This window comes from Perca fluviatilis, chromosome 13 (assembly GCF_010015445.1).
Source record: "Perca fluviatilis chromosome 13, GENO_Pfluv_1.0, whole genome shotgun sequence".
Lineage (NCBI taxonomy): Eukaryota > Metazoa > Chordata > Actinopteri > Perciformes > Percidae > Perca > Perca fluviatilis.
Genome location: NC_053124.1, coordinates 21,754,486 through 21,767,808, shown reverse-complemented (window position 1 = coordinate 21,767,808; position 13,323 = coordinate 21,754,486). Strand labels below are relative to the sequence as shown.

Genomic DNA, 13,323 nt, shown 5'->3' with positions numbered 1-13,323 from the left:
ACTGTCAGACTTAAGGCCATTTTATAGTCGTGCGTAAAATCGACGGCGTAGCCGCGCAGACCCTTCTGCGTCTACGCCGGACCCTACGCTGTAGTCTGACACGCACCTCTCGAAAAATGTAACTACACGTCGCAGCGGTGCCAGTCGCGCCGGCGCACGTCGCTCGGCTGTGGCTTGGTAGCGTTGCATTTCCCCCAGCTCATTTCCTGGTTCTCCTTCTCCATAAACAACGTGAAATCAAGGAGAGGATTAACTTTTCCTGCTACAGATTTCCCACCTTGGTCAGAAAAAACAGGGGAGACACTGTGTTTTACTATGCCTCTAGAGTCGGTACTTGCTCCAAAGCTAATTGCCGTCACTCTCCCACTTCTCCCTTGCTGTATCACCCACTCCCCACACACACACATGCCGGCTCAACGCACACACCAGCGCACAAGTATTAACATCAGGCCACTTATGTAGGCTACGGCGAGAGCTCTGCGTGGAGCCTCCGTTTTACTAAAGGCCGTTTTACAACTGTAAAACGGCCTTTAGAGATATTTTGCGGATTTAAATCCAGCTTTGTGCCATGGCAGTGTGTTTAGATAAACAATGTTTGGCTTCCCTAAGTGTCAGCAGTGCACGGATCTCCTGGCAGAGCAGTGGAGGTGTGACAAGATCCACCGGATGACGCAAAGCGCGTCACGGAGGTCTGCCGAAATCCTCGTTGTACGTAATCTTGCAGATCTCAGCAGAGCTCTGCACCACCATGCACGGGCGCCACGGAGAAAAGCCAAACACTGTTCATCTAAACACACTGCCTACATAAAGATTACACAGAGCTGGATTGAAATCGGCAAAGCATCCCTTTATGTCACAAAAATCGACACTTGGACTTGATTTATTTCAGACTTGACTTGAGACAAGCAAAGACAATCAAGTCTTAAGTTTTGTTGTCTTAAAGCAGACAGCGGCAGGCAGACCTGGCATAGCTACACATCATGCTTGGTGGCCCAATGGTTAGTACTGTGGCCTCACAGCAAGAAGGTTCTGGGTTCAAATCCAGGTCATTCCAGGCCTTTCTGTGTGGAGTTTGCATGTTCTCCCGATGTTTGCGTGGGTTTCCTCCGGGTGCTCCGGTTTCCCCCACCATCAAAAACACCTTGATCAAGGCACCGGCTCAGATCTGGAGTTGGTCCCTGGGCGCTGTGATTGGCTGCCCACTGCTCCCTTGAGGGATGGGTTAAATGCAGAGAATGAATTTCGCTACCTGTATGTGACAATAAAGTACCTTTACCATCCTGCACAATAATGCAAGACGGGCGTATTTAATAATGAATAGACTAGTCTCGTATTGCCAGACCTTCCTCAACATAGCTGCGGGGGAGGGTCTGGCTAGTCCACACAGCATTCCGGGATGGGAGAGGAACGTGCTCTGGTTTATTGTCATGGCTTTAAACCAATAGTTTTAGTTGTGCAGATAGTCTTGCTAGCTGTCTCGATTTACCCTGCAGAGATCTGATGAGCTGTCAACAATAGTCCTCAAAAAATGACCGGAGTTTAAAATTCCAACACAAAGAAAGCATAAGGTAACGGACATCTAGCCGAAAAGAAGGACATATGGCGGAATTTCCAGCGGCAAGGGAGCAATCCCGGAGTGGAAGGTGGTGGATATAGACTATGAATAGACTAATATTAGGCATATGCATTCTCAACTATGTAGAAAGGCACTTTTACGTAACACAGCTTTCAAGGAAAATCTTCAAATGCTGCGTTATTCTCATGTTCAGCATTCAGAGAACTTTTTCATGATATTGATAGTTAATATAATTGTGATAGCTGTTTTCTCTTGCAATATAATACTCTTTACTTCTGGTGTATTGTCTACATTATTAATCCCTCATTGGGGAAATAAAAATGTTACACTCAGTTGTTATTATTCATTAGATACATAGGCACGAAATACATGCACACACAAAACCTATACTCATGCATTAGATGTGGAGCCTGCCACATTAGTTGTCTGTTTTTGAAGACCATGTGAAGTTAAAACAGGTCGTTTAAACAATTATGCCCGACAAAATAAAGGCTTTAAACACTTTTCTCCTTTCTCAGTTCAAGAAAGAAATATTCTTAGGTTGAGACTTGTTTGACAAGAGGTGAGATATGACACAGACTTGTGTCGCTTGACTTGAATTGGACTTGACCCAGTTTCTTCAAATTTTCCAACTAGAAAATCATGGGATTTCATTTTGACTTTCCATCAGTTCAAAGAAATTTTGACATGGTCTAGGAGTTTTGAAAGATTGCCTTGTCACTTAAACCCCTCCACATATTTTTCTGATTTGTCTGGCATTTAGCTGCCAGGTTCAGTCGATTTTATTTTTTTCCAGACCAAAATTTCATAGCAAAATCTGAGCTTTAAAGATTTCAGGTGGTTTGACACAGGCTCACCTCTCCTCTCCGTGCTTGGGGTATCGGGACAAATATCAATTCTAGCTCTACCACCAGCGATATTACTGGAAAGTGGACATCGTGACGCAGTTTTAGTCATTCTTTCCTTCATCCACAGACACACAGAGACACACACAGAACACACACACACACACACACACACACACACACACACACATACACACACACAGAGACACGCACACACACACACGGTCTCCAGTTTAGGAAACAGAGGGTTCCTGTTTTTGAGTCCAAGCTCTATTGTTATCTTAAACAGCCTCTTTCTCTCCCTCTCTAATTTTCTCTGCCTCCCCAGCTCTTGCTTCACACACTTGAGATATTACACAATTATTATCTAGCCAAATCTGGATCCCTATATAGCTTTTTAGTAGTACAAATTCTTATCTGGACCTTTCACGCGACTATTATTGACAAAGCCAGAGAGATAGAGTCAACACAACTCACCATTACCACTTTTCCTGTTTTATCTGTGCCTCTTATCTTTATTCTGTGGATGGAGTCACAGTGACTTTTATTTCTGCACTTGAGGATCAAGTATCTCCTCTTCCATCGCTATCCCATCAGCCTACGCTGCAATACTCACTCCCCATTGTGGGAACTGAGGTGCTGCATGCAGTCTATTGCGCAGTTGAAGGTGTTAGGGGGATTGAAGGAAAGTCTGGATAAGGAACAGCTGGATTTAATGCACCATTAAGGTCATTGGTTGTTCAAGCTGCACCTGCAAATCCCCTGATTTCGACCCCCTGTCTAAACCTCTCTCCCCTGTCTGCTCCCTCCTCTCCTCTTTTCTCTGTTGCCCTCTCCTCTTTCGTCCACATACTCAGTCACCCTTTCTTTTCATTCCTGGCCCTCTCAGCTTTCTCGCTCTTGCCCTGTCAGCTATGAAACCCCCCTTCCCTCTTTTTTGGTTCTTCTAACTGCTGCCGTTGCTTCACCCCTCTCTCACTCTGGTTCCCTATACATCCCCGTCTCATTTTCTGTCTCACTCTGCATGTCCCCTTCCCTCTCCCTTTCTTTCTCTATCTTTGTGTCTCTCTCTCTCATTCTCTCAGTTTGAATGCCCCTCCTGCTCACAGGCTGTTGTGTTGTGTCTGCCAGGCCTTCTCGGATAGAGCACAGGTTTCCTGAGTACTGGAACGGAACAGGAGCTGGCAGGGAGATACACTGAGAAAAGCCAGATCGACTGTTCCCACTGAGCATCACACACACTCACACTGCTGCTCATACCGATGCCACACAGCCAGGACACAGCACACGCTATGATGTATGTAATGATGCAGCATGTCATGGATAATCCCACCTGGATTCACTTTATTCTATCGATGCAGTGAAGTAACCTGACCCTCACAGTCTGATATCGTATAACATCTTGTTAAGTGCAGCAAGTATCCCCAGGCTGTGTTGAGTTGCATCAAAACAGGGTCCAATTCAAATTATTATTTAATTTCATTCTGAAGGTCTGAGTCTCTAGCTTTTAATTTTCCACTATATTTCTTATAGAGACAACTTTGAATATAGTCATTAGGTTATTATTGGATTGACAGAAAATTCTGTGACCACAATTTTGATAATTAATTAATAATTTACGTAATTTAAATAGCAAAAGTATGCCAAACATTTATTGGTTTCAACTTCTAAAATGTTAGGATCTGCTGTTTTTCTCTAAATTAATATATTTGTGTTGAAATGTAAGATGTTACCTTGGGAAGTGGGAAATTGTCTGCGATTTTACAGATTCAATTATTAAATAATTAAAATCTTAATAAAACATAGTCAGCATATCAATCAATAATAGATATAATCATGAGTTGCAGCTTCTTGTAAAGGAAATTTAAATGCAATACACACTGGCAAACATTAAGGCCATAGTATCATAGCTAGTTATACGCATATTCCTCGAACTACATTGCAGACTTGGAAAGATAAATGTTTATTATTAACAAACAGCAAACAGACATAAACCCTGATTATCTTCCAGTCTTGCATATACCAGTCTCCATAAACAGAAGAAACAGGCTTCACCGCTCTGGCAGACATGCAGATTGTCACTTACACTATTAACACTGGTGCAGACAAACATAAACATCACCGTCCTAAGAATAACTCTCCATTTTCCCCCAAAGAATGATGTTTATTTCTCAGTGGCTCTTTGGTGCGTCCCTTTCTCCAGCTAACTGAATGATGTTTACATCTCCCACTCCTCCTGATTTCACCCTGGAGAGGTCTGAGCCCTCTGCACCTGGACAGTTCACCGCCCTGAATGAACAGACGTGCCCCAGCGCACCTAAAGACACTGAGGTCAGACAACAGTGTGCTCCCTGAGGCCCCTAATGAAATGGTTGTTGGATTCCCCGCTTTGGAATAACATTAGTATTTATGGATAGCGTTCAGCTAGTACTAATGGTAAACTAATTTTCAAAATGGCTTTTCTAAATTAAGAGGATGGCACAGAGAAACAGTTAAAGGTCTAATGTGTGTTAAAAGCCTGACTGGGGGCCTCATTATAGACTCAGTTGAAACAAATTGTTTTCTGTCTCTCAGCTGACAGGGTGCTGGTGTTGTTAATGCATCAGACAACAGTCTACGGCAACGTTTTAATGAAAAACATAGACAGCGGCAACCTTTGAGATTTATTGAGTAATAGGCCTAAGTATAATGAGGGAATGTAGTAATTAATCTTTCTGACCACTGTCTTCTCACTCCTCATACAAATAGTGGGTGATTACTACAACAAAACAGGACATCTAGAATATAGTGTGGCAACAATAGTAACAATATACATCATTAAATATGTAGATAGATAAATAGTTAAGGGTTTGCATGCAAAATAGTAGGCTAATTATCAAAATGTTTTAAAACTTAAAAAAGAGTTATCTAGTTATGTCTTCAATAGAGCACAACAGATTGTTGAGATTTGAGGTGTAAATCTTAATAATGATTAAATATTCAAACTTTAATAAAACTTGTTTTTGCTTGTGAATAATGAATTCTGCGATTTGTATGAAATTTAAAAGAAAATGAACAAATAAATATGTTATCTTTTTTCATATTGTTTTTAATTTCAGGGAGTGTCATCGCAATTTCGTTGTATTGTTGTCTTGCACAGCAGTATAATGACAATAAAGTTCGTATCTCACATCTTACCTGATCAATAATTCAGTAGATTTGTTGGAATTTTTGAAGCAACACAGCAGTGACTGCATTTCCCATAAGGCGTGACGGTTACGTCATAACTCTGCGCAGAGCTGAGGTGGCGTTTGAAAGGAGGTAAACACATCGGATTATTTCTTCTAAAACTTATCATTGAACGAAATGCTATTTAAACGAATAAATAATTCCCTTTAGTTGGCTGTGTATGACCACGTATTCCTGTTGCCTACCTGCTGTTTGTCTTCCTCGTGTGTTGTAGCTACATAACGTTAGCTAAGACGATGCTACTTTGGTGTGCTAAAGCTAAGCTAACGTTCTGGATGAATAAATAGCCTTTTAACCGTTCGTTTCTCTTTCAGGTTGTTTCCCAGCTCCTCACCTGAAATCCTCGCGGCAGTTCTCATCATGACAAAACTTGTGGAGTGGCTGTTCGGTGTGTCGGTGGTGGGCGCAGCCTGGGCTTTGGTCTCTTTCGACCTGTTGGACCTGAGCCTGCCGCAGACTTACAGAGAGGTCGCCTGGCCGATGCCTCTGTACCTGCTGGTTTCATTTGGCTGCTACTCCCTGGCCACGGTGGGATACAGGGTGGCCACCTTTAATGACTGCGACGAGGCGGCAAAAGAGCTGCAGGGGCAGATAAAAGAAGCCAAAGAGGACTTAAGGAAAAAGGGATTAAAGATGTAGAATTTGAGATGGACTAATGGAGGAACTTTTGAGAGACAGAAAGGGACGCACGGACAACTTTCACACACAACCTGTCTGACTCCCTCTTTTTTTGTTTCCAGCAGACATGATCTGAACATCAGTTATGACTCTTTATGCAGCATAGTTTGTTTTGTGTTATTTAGTGTCATCTCTTTCAAATAAGACATAGATCAAATGTGCTTCAGGAAATTAGAAATTAACGGCAAGTGATTTCAGGGTTACTCATAAGTGACAACACAGCAGTTTGACTTTTTTTTTATTATTATTATTCTCACCATTTAAAGACCTCTTTTATGAAGTAACTTAATGACATTTAACAACACCAGTTTCAGTTTGAATCATTTTGTAACAGGTGGTTTAACTGATTAGCACACCTCAAACCAGATAAAAGAAAGGAGCTAAACCGTGAACAAACATGGTGCTGTCTTTGGATGCGAACGGCACACAATTAAATCCCCCTGAAAACTACTGCTCTGCTAAATTATCATCTGTAACAAGTTGCCGATGACTGAAATGCCATCAAATGAAACCAAAGGGTCACACTGGAACAATATCACTAAAGACTGTTACCACTAGGAATTCTCAGATGCTTTCAATCTGTGTCAAATCCAAAATAGTAGTACACAGTGTGGACCTTGTTGTGTGTGTCTGGAGATTGTCGCTTGTCTGTATAGATGGACTAGATTTTATCTGTAAAGAAATGTACATTCCATTGTCCAATTTCAGACTTGTGCCCTTGGGCTATTGCTGGAACTTAATTAAATTGGAGTCTATTTTTCTTCAGTTTTTCTGCCTACAAATGTGTGTGTGTTTGTGGGTTGGGGGTTCCAATAGGGCCAGGAAGTATGTGAGTAAGTGCTTGCATATATGATGCATTCCTTCTCTAAGCATAACCCACATGGCTCAGGGCTTTATATCATCTTCTCAATGCCTCCTTCTGTACAAGACACTGATCTCTTTTGTACAGTAGTTAACGACATTAAATATAAATTATACAGCATTTCCTTTTCTACCCTCAGAGAGGTTTGCTCCAATCAGAGAATGTAAGCTTAGTATGTAGGTTTTGAACTAATCTGACGTTGGCAAGTACAGTTCTTTTGTGTGAGCCTTAAAAAGCTGCCTATGCTCATTTCCAGTGAGTTCCCGCTGGGTATAAACAAAGAATAGCCTGGCCAAAGGCATCATTATGGGGTTTCAAAAGCTCCTATAACTTTAGAACAAATGCAAAGGAGTTGGCAATTCTCTTTTTGCACACTCTGCCTGTTGTGCCATTTGGCTGCAGCCCCATCATGCCTTGCAACGTCACCCCCCCATGAATGTCTGCAAGCTGTTGCAAGAGCAGACTTGATGAAAGGCAACCTGTTTTTTCTTTTTACCAGAAAATCTTATACTTTGATATTTACACCAAAGGCTTGCCTTGGTAAGCAATTATGTTCTTACTCGTAACCACATGTGAAATAGTTTATCGCTTTTCTTTGTCATCATTCTCCCCAAATCTAACTTTGAAGACATCCATCTGTTCATTTTTATTCTGAAGGCTATCAGACAAAAATATAAATCAGATTAGGCCAAATGGTGCCATATACAGTGCCTTTTCCCTTTAATCCCTTATTTCAAACATACAGTACATAAACTTCATCCCAGATTTAGCCCTTTACATGATAGCAAGTGTATTTTATTGTAATCTGATGCACAGACAGAGATTTAACAATAGCTGTCCTATCAAAAACAACCTCCAATAAATCTGTATGTATTTCATTTGCAGCAAATGTGAGACGACTAGCATCACTACTGCTGTTTGGCGAGCAAGGGGCAGTGTTCACATTGGCAGTATTGTGCTCCTGATAGAGCACAGTAATTTGAAGCAATGCGCAAAATCCATAATAATGATTGCATAGCAGTTAGTCAGTTTGAACATAGCCTTAGTAAATCAAATTTCTGGCTTAGGCTACCATAAGTATTTTTTATTTGTCCAGCGAGAATGACCTTTCATGTATAGTTGTCAAACTTTCACACAGTTAAATCATTATAATTTAGATCAGGGGTCTTCAACGTGTTTTGAGCCAAGGACCCCTTAACTGAAAGAGACGGTGCAGAGACCCCTACTACATCGCATCATTTTATTAAATTGTATAAAATTAAGTTGCATATTAAACTGGGCCTACAATAACATGTAGGGCAGCCTAAACCCTTTATACATACCTTTTTTACATAGAATACTATGCCAATAAAATAATAATAAATAATAAATAATTGCTGGTATGATTTTCTAAATCATGTTTTAATGTTAAGCATACATGTGGCAAAGTGAATCCTTACGATGAACTGTATCTGTGGATGGCTATCTAAGTGACTACCTTATTTACAGGCCAGTACGGTTATCATCAATGTTTTTTTCACAAATAGGCTGATTTATATTTGCTAATAATATGTTGGTTTCATGTTAACGCGTTTTAATTTTCTTGGAAACTTCAAAAAAACTTAAAGGAACACGCCGACTTATTGGGACTTTGGCTTATTCACAGTAACCCCCAGAGTTAGAGAAGTCCATACATACCCTTCTCATCTCCGTGCGTGTTGTAACTCTGTCTGGACCCCCAGCATTAGCTAAGCCTAGCACAGATCCTGGAGATAACCGGTTCCAACTAGCCTACTGCTCCGAATAAGTAAAAAAATAACGCCAACATGTTCCTATTTACATGTTGTGATTTGTATAGTCACAGGTTGTACAAATAACATGGTCATATGAGACAGCTGTCTTCTAACCGTATACAAACTGGGAACTATATTCTCAGAAAGTCGAAGCACTGATACTTCTGCTACTTGGGCGGAGTGATTTGCTAGCAGCACCTGAAGCCCTGTGGTGAGGAGCAGAGAGTTCCCCTGGAGTTCGCTCAGAGTAATAGAGTCAACAATTACTAGATAGTAAAAGCATAGTGACCTTGTTATTTGTACACCCTGTGACTATACAAATCACAACATGTAAACAGGAACATGTTGGCATTATTTTCATAGACATTATATAAACTGGACCAACAGATCCCGTTGCTCGGGACGGAGACCAGTGAAGGATATTAGAAACAACGTAAATGTGACGTGAGCAACGTGTCTGAAAGTTGTAAGTCTTCTGGTAGCTGTGCCAAGAGAAATCTCAATCATTCCCAATCTTGCAGCGACGTAGAGCATAGGAGATAACATGGGCACAGGCTAATAATTGCTAACTAAAATGCTAGTTAACATTAGTAATTAAACTTAAACAGCTAATGTAATTCGAAACTGCCTGAAAGCTTCTCCTGTACTATACGGTAATTCCTCTACTATGCAACAGTAAGTTGCATGGTTATGACACAATCGTTAGCCTATTTTTATAAAAATGTCTGCTACGGAGCCGTAAAGTGAGGTACAAGGTAATGGAGCCTTTTATACATTGTCGTGTTTCTTTAGAAATAAACAATGGACAAAAAAGTCTTTAAACACTTCAGATGTAAAGTTATTCGCTGTCAAAGTGACGTCAAAATGAATGGCAGTCAGTGGAATAATAACGTCGGGTGATCGTTTTGTAGCATCAAAATGGCGCCATAGGAGGTTTGAGTTCTGAAGCGAAGCTTACCCCCTTGGTTATTTTGTCACTTATTCGGAGCAGTAGGCTAGTTGGAACCGGTTACCTCCAGGATCTGTGCTAGGCTTAGCTAGCGCTGGGGGGCGTCAGACAGAGTTACAACATGCACAGAGATGAGAAGGGTATGTATGGACTACTCTGGGGGTTATGGTGAATAAGCTAAAGTCCCAATAAGTTGGTGTGTTCCTTTAACAATAATTCGGTGCACCCCCCTGCAGTAACTCTGTAGGGGTCCCGGACCCCCTTTTGAAGATCTCTAATTTAGATCACTTTGAGGTAAAAGCTGACCTAAACTTGACTTGAAATAATTCAAAACCAAAGTTGAGATTCAGCTGTTTTTCACATTGAAGATATAAAGCTGGTTTGTTATGAAATATATAAAATATTTATTCGTTCTTGTATCACAAAAGTGGTAAGATCTGCACACTTGACTCATGTCTCAAAGTCATCTGAAATCTCTCAGTGATGTAACATGTCTAAGTGGTAACTTCAAAATCCTCTCGCTTGGATTTTCCTTTCTTTTCCGGTTTGGGGTATGAGAGCCACTTCTAAGATTTGTTTTCACAATTGTCTTTGACAGGAGGATTTTAACAGTGAAGTAGGCTGAGAAACATAACAAACGTGTGCAGAATGCTCCAAATGTGAGAGGCGTCAGATAAATTGAGAGAGGAGCTGAAAAACAGGAGGAAACCTAATGGGGATAGAGACAGTGGGGCAGGCCATGGGGTTGTGCCCGCAGCATGGCCCTACTGAGACCTTAAGACACTATAAAAAACATTTCTAGAGACACTCAGTGACACTGCTGGGAGCAAATCCATCTTAACAAGCTGAAAACCAAGACTGAAAAATGATAGGTTATCATTTGTCTGCACAGAAAAGAGTTTTTTTCCCACCCACACATTTCACAGCAAAACCTCAAACCCATCTAGAGACGCACAGAAGGAGAGATGGAGCCCAAAGCTAAAAGAGATAGAGATTTGATACAGATACCGAAAAGGGTGAACAACAGTAATGGCATGATGAGAGAGTGACATGAGGTGTGTGTGTGTGTGTGTGTGTGTGTGTGTGTGTGGGGGTTAATGGTTTAAAGGGGCAGAACAAAAGAAGTGTGCAGTGAAAATTAGTAAAAAAAAGAAAATGACTAAGTGACACAGACAGGAAACCAAAGCATGAGCTGGAACAAGACAGATGACCCTGGCAGTGAGTGTGTGACATGAATTTTCGGGAAGAGGAGACCACACCCCGACCGCCGGCGATGGCAGGGGACCAAAATGTGCCCTGATTGACCCAGAGGCTCAGACTTACTCTGTATAACCAAGGTGTTTCCTTCCCATCAGCCCTGTCTGACCTTACTGTTATCTAAAGCTTTTACAGGCACTAAAGCAGGACTCAAACAAAAGAGGAAATAAAGGAGCTTTCAAACATGCCGCTACAATAAAACAACATTTAATCCGAGCATGCAGTGCATCATCGCTGAATAAAAAGTATGTGAGGGAGGTTAAAAAGTCACTTATTGGTTAACCTATTGTTTTTTGCTGCTCATAAACAGCTGCTTTGATACTTACAATACACCAGGTTCCCATTCTAGGGCAGCATGGAAGCTTATAAATGCTACAAATAGCTACAATAACATTAGGTAACCTCCCAGAAGCCCTGTAAAGCAGATACTCCTGGCTCTTCCAAGTAGTAACATACGCTAGCAGGCAGACAGGGACTGGTCTTCATGTCTCCTGCTGATAGCGAGGTATGACTCAGTCCAGAGATGCAGAGAGAGACCAGCTGGGCATGCCAAACCTGCTCTGAATTGTGGATTTTTTCTTGCTGTGTCTTATGACCTCCTACCAGTTTTTAGTTACACACAATGTTGGGTCTGCTCTCTCTCTCGGTTACACAATGATGACCGATAAATTGATAAATGTCTTTTTTTTTTTTTTTTTTTTTATATATATTTTAGGATGCCTATTGTCAGCTGGCTGGGGACTACAGCTGGAAATTAGCCGTAGAGGCTAAAGCTGCTCCTTTTACTGTGCAGTTAATTAAAGGGAACTGTCCAGTTTGTGCCTCTGTATTGCAATTACATTAGAGTCATACGTTTTTTCATTTGTTTGTCAGAAATATTGATACTGTCATCTTTTTTTATTTTATTTTTAGATCGTGCAGATACATGGGCAATGGGGGTGACATGCAGCAAAGGGCTGCAGGATGGATTCGAACCCAGGCTGCTGCCAAGGACTCAGGCTACAGGGCGCACACTCTACCGGAAGAGTTAGAGGTTGACCCGATACTGTCATCTCTGAACAAACCTAAGAGTCTACAGCCATGCTAGTAGCTATGTAAGGCTTTATTTAGGCACAGTGGTGCTTTGAGCTAAATGCTAACATCGGCACAGAAAAATTCTCACAATGCTGTAACAATTCATCCTCAGGGGGGTAGAGATGTGTGCCAAATTTCATGGCAATCTATCCAGTTTTTGTCTACACATTTTACTTAATACCACAAATTCAACCTCATGGAAGAGGAAAAGTCAGGGGGTTGTCAAAGTCTGTATGGATTCATCCTCTGGTGAATGTGGTGCCAATCATTCCAGTATATTTTGAGATATTTCACAGGGTAAGTGAATATTTTGACCTGCTGGTAGTGCAATATCAAATTTCAGAAGATTACCAAAGTCAGTAGGATTCATCTATCTATAGTTTTTGAGATATTTCAGTCTGAATCAAACTGGTGGACCGACCAAAGATTATCTATAACTAAAGACATTACAATCTGCCCCAATGGTATAAAACGGTCCACAATTCCTGTCTCCTAAATGGGCATGGCCTCATTTGAAACTGTAGTGAATGTCGTGTGGATAAATTAAAAGTTATATTCGCTAAATGTATTTATATTTTCTTTCGCTAAAATTAGATATTTACACAGCTAAAAAAAAATTGGTTTGTTACAGCGTTTGGTGAACGTTAGTTGACGTTAGCTCATCTGTATTGCCAAATCTCACGATAATTTGTAACAGGTCTCAAACAAAGCGCATGAACAACAAGCATGAAGCCATCATGAAGCAAAAATTACCTAGATGATTGGCACTGCTTTCGCATTGTGCGGCCCATGGAGCAGGCGCACTAGAGACTGCTGCTGGCTGAGCCGGCTACTTCCAGTTCAGTGCTCCCTTAACTTGAATGGGGATTAAATTATTTAATTGTGTGGCTCTTCTAGACTTTCCAACACACCGAATGGATCAAATTCTGATAGTGGAATGAGTCATTTCTCAGGGGTTGTGAGGCTCAAAAAAATGTATCCACTGATTTACAGACGTGTCTTTTGCCATGTAAGTCTATGGGAAAAATTTTTTGGGACAGAGGCCATCACGTGACGAGCCAGGAATTGTAATTCCACAGTTT

At 41.1% G+C, this 13,323-nt stretch overlaps 1 protein-coding gene across 1 annotated transcript; it reads left to right on the top strand.

Annotated features, from left to right (window-relative positions):
- The first annotated feature begins 5,614 nt into the window (after window positions 1–5,614).
- dpm3 (dolichyl-phosphate mannosyltransferase subunit 3, regulatory) lies at window positions 5,615–7,095 on the top strand. Its single transcript, XM_039820420.1, has 2 exons — window positions 5,615–5,721; window positions 5,964–7,095. Exon 2 carries the CDS (start codon window positions 6,010–6,012, stop codon window positions 6,286–6,288), a length of 279 nt encoding a protein of 92 aa, XP_039676354.1. The 5' UTR covers window positions 5,615–5,721; window positions 5,964–6,009; the 3' UTR covers window positions 6,289–7,095.
- Window positions 7,096–13,323: the final 6,228 nt, after the last annotated feature.

Excerpts from the sequence above, each read along its gene's own strand:
- dpm3 (XM_039820420.1), top strand. The coding sequence starts at position 6,010 with ATGACAAAACTTGTGGAGTGGCTGTTCGGTGTGTCGGTGGTGGGCGCA.